The sequence below is a fragment of the Papaver somniferum genome, chromosome 6 (assembly GCF_003573695.1).
Source record: "Papaver somniferum cultivar HN1 chromosome 6, ASM357369v1, whole genome shotgun sequence".
Lineage (NCBI taxonomy): Eukaryota > Viridiplantae > Streptophyta > Magnoliopsida > Ranunculales > Papaveraceae > Papaver > Papaver somniferum.
The window spans coordinates 129,870,632-129,872,524 of record NC_039363.1 but is presented as its reverse complement, the minus strand read 5'-3'; the positions used below and the strand labels follow the sequence as shown (position 1 = coordinate 129,872,524).

The 1,893-nt window shown below is 36.1% G+C and overlaps 1 protein-coding gene across 1 annotated transcript; it reads right to left on the bottom strand.

The window, feature by feature from the left end:
- Positions 1-551: 551 nt before the first annotated feature.
- On the bottom strand, positions 552-1,626 carry LOC113291488. The gene is made up of 3 exons (XM_026541013.1): positions 1,255-1,626; positions 1,062-1,119; positions 552-919 (listed from the first exon to the last, which is right to left on the bottom strand). Exons 1-3 carry the CDS (start codon positions 1,624-1,626, stop codon positions 552-554), a joined length of 798 nt encoding a protein of 265 aa, XP_026396798.1.
- Positions 1,627-1,893: the final 267 nt, after the last annotated feature.

Genomic DNA, 1,893 nt, shown 5'->3' with positions numbered 1-1,893 from the left:
TGTATATTTAGACCTTACAACAGTGTACAAGTTCGGAAATAAAATGTTCAACAAATCATTTGAAATCCAAGCATCCTCCCAAAAACTTGTTTTAGCTCAATTGTTAACTTTAAATATGATATTCTTGATGAAAAACTCTTTACGTTGCACTATCCCCTTTCATAGAGAAGTACCAAAGTTTCCTTAAGAACAATTAGACAACCAAAATACCTCATTTGCACCATATTTCTCATGAAAAATCTTTCTCCACAAAGCATCACTCTCATTGGTGTATCTCCACAACCATTTAACTAGTAGAGCATCATTCATACATTTCAACTTCTTAATCCCAAGGCCGCCATGTTGTTTTCTTCTACAGACTTTATCTGACTTTACTAAGTGTAGTTTTCTATTCCCAGTAATATTATTCCAAAGTAAATTCTTCATTATTCTTTCAAGCTTTAACACAAAGATTTCAGCATCTCAAACAAAGACATATAGTATAACAGAAGACTAGATAAAACACTTTTGATGAGGAAAACCTTACCATCTATTGTTAACAAAGGTCTCTTTCATCCGGCTAGATTGGAAGTAAACCTATCGACAATGATGTCCCACTTATGAATTCTTTTATACTTGTCACCAAGCGGAAGACCGAGATAAGATGTAGGCAAAGTAGAATTGTAGCAACCAAAAAGAGAAGTAAAATGAGACACATCATCATCGTAACCAACACTATACATGTGACTCTTAGCAAAATCAATACGAACACTAGTAAGTAACTCGAACAAAGAAGATGAACTCTTAGAAACTTCAACATCTAAGAATGTTAATGTGTCGTCAACAAATTGTAGATAACTTACCATTGTCCCATTGGCAGAAACTCTACAACCTCTGAGATAACCGTCATCTTGTGATTTACACATCATTACGGACAAAGCTTCACCAACAATAAGAAACAAAAAAAGGTGACAAAGGATCACCCTGCCTAATGCCCTTATTACTCTTGAAATATCCCTCCGAGCTACCATTTATAAAAACTGAAAAGCTCACATGTTCAACACAACATTGCACCCACGAACCATAGCCCGTCTTCTCTAAAGCATTGTCTAAAAATTTCCAATTAACGTGATCAAAAGCCTTTTCAAAATAAATTTTACACAATAACCCAGGGACCTTACTCTTCAATATGGAATCGATCAACTCGTTAGCTATAAGAACACCATCCAAGATCTGCCTTTTCTTTATAAATACAGATTGTTATTAAGATATTACATGAGGCAATAAAACCTTGAATCTCTCTGCCAACACCTTACAAAGAATTTTATAGACGCCATTAGCTAGACTAATAGGTCGCAAATCCTTGAATTCTTCCACCAAATCTTTCTTAAGAATGAGAGTTGTAAATGTATGTTTAAGCCGCCAATCAAGAAAACCTTTACTTTGAAGCTCAGAAACCACCTTCATAGCATCAAGTTTAATAATACTCCAAGTATGTTGGCAAAACGCTATTGGGTAACCATCAGGCCCAGGGGATTTAGTTTTTCCCAACAATTTTATTGCATTGATAACTTCTTGTTCATCAATATCTCTTTCCAACCACTCACCTAAATCAGCTGGGATTGACTTGAAATTGAGTCCATCCATTGTAGGTCTTAAATGATTTTGATCTTGAAAAAATCCAAAATACCTGTTGTTGATGGTGGTTTTTAGCTTAGGGTTAAAATCGTAAAACCTTGCATCAGATGTGGCGTCACTCTGCAAGGAAACGGTGCTGCGAGTACTAACCTCTCCACCGACACATTTATTGAGCCGCTCAATATACCTTTTCTGGAGTCTCGCCAATACTAGACTCACTGAGTACTTTCCTGTGTTATGTTCCCCAGCAGAACCCTTAAATCGGTATGGCATGAC

Bases quoted from the DNA above. Each gene is read 5' to 3' on its own strand.
- LOC113291488 (XM_026541013.1), bottom strand. From the start codon at position 1,626: ATGGATGGACTCAATTTCAAGTCAATCCCAGCTGATTTAGGTGAGTGG. The intron at 1,120-1,254 runs GTAATATCTTAA...TATTTTGAAAAG, and splicing joins TCAAGGTTTTATTGCCTCAT to GCTTTTGATCACGTTAATTG. The intron at 920-1,061 runs GTTCGTGGGTGC...TTGTTGGTGAAG, and splicing joins TTTAGAGAAGACGGGCTATG to CTTTGTCCGTAATGATGTGT.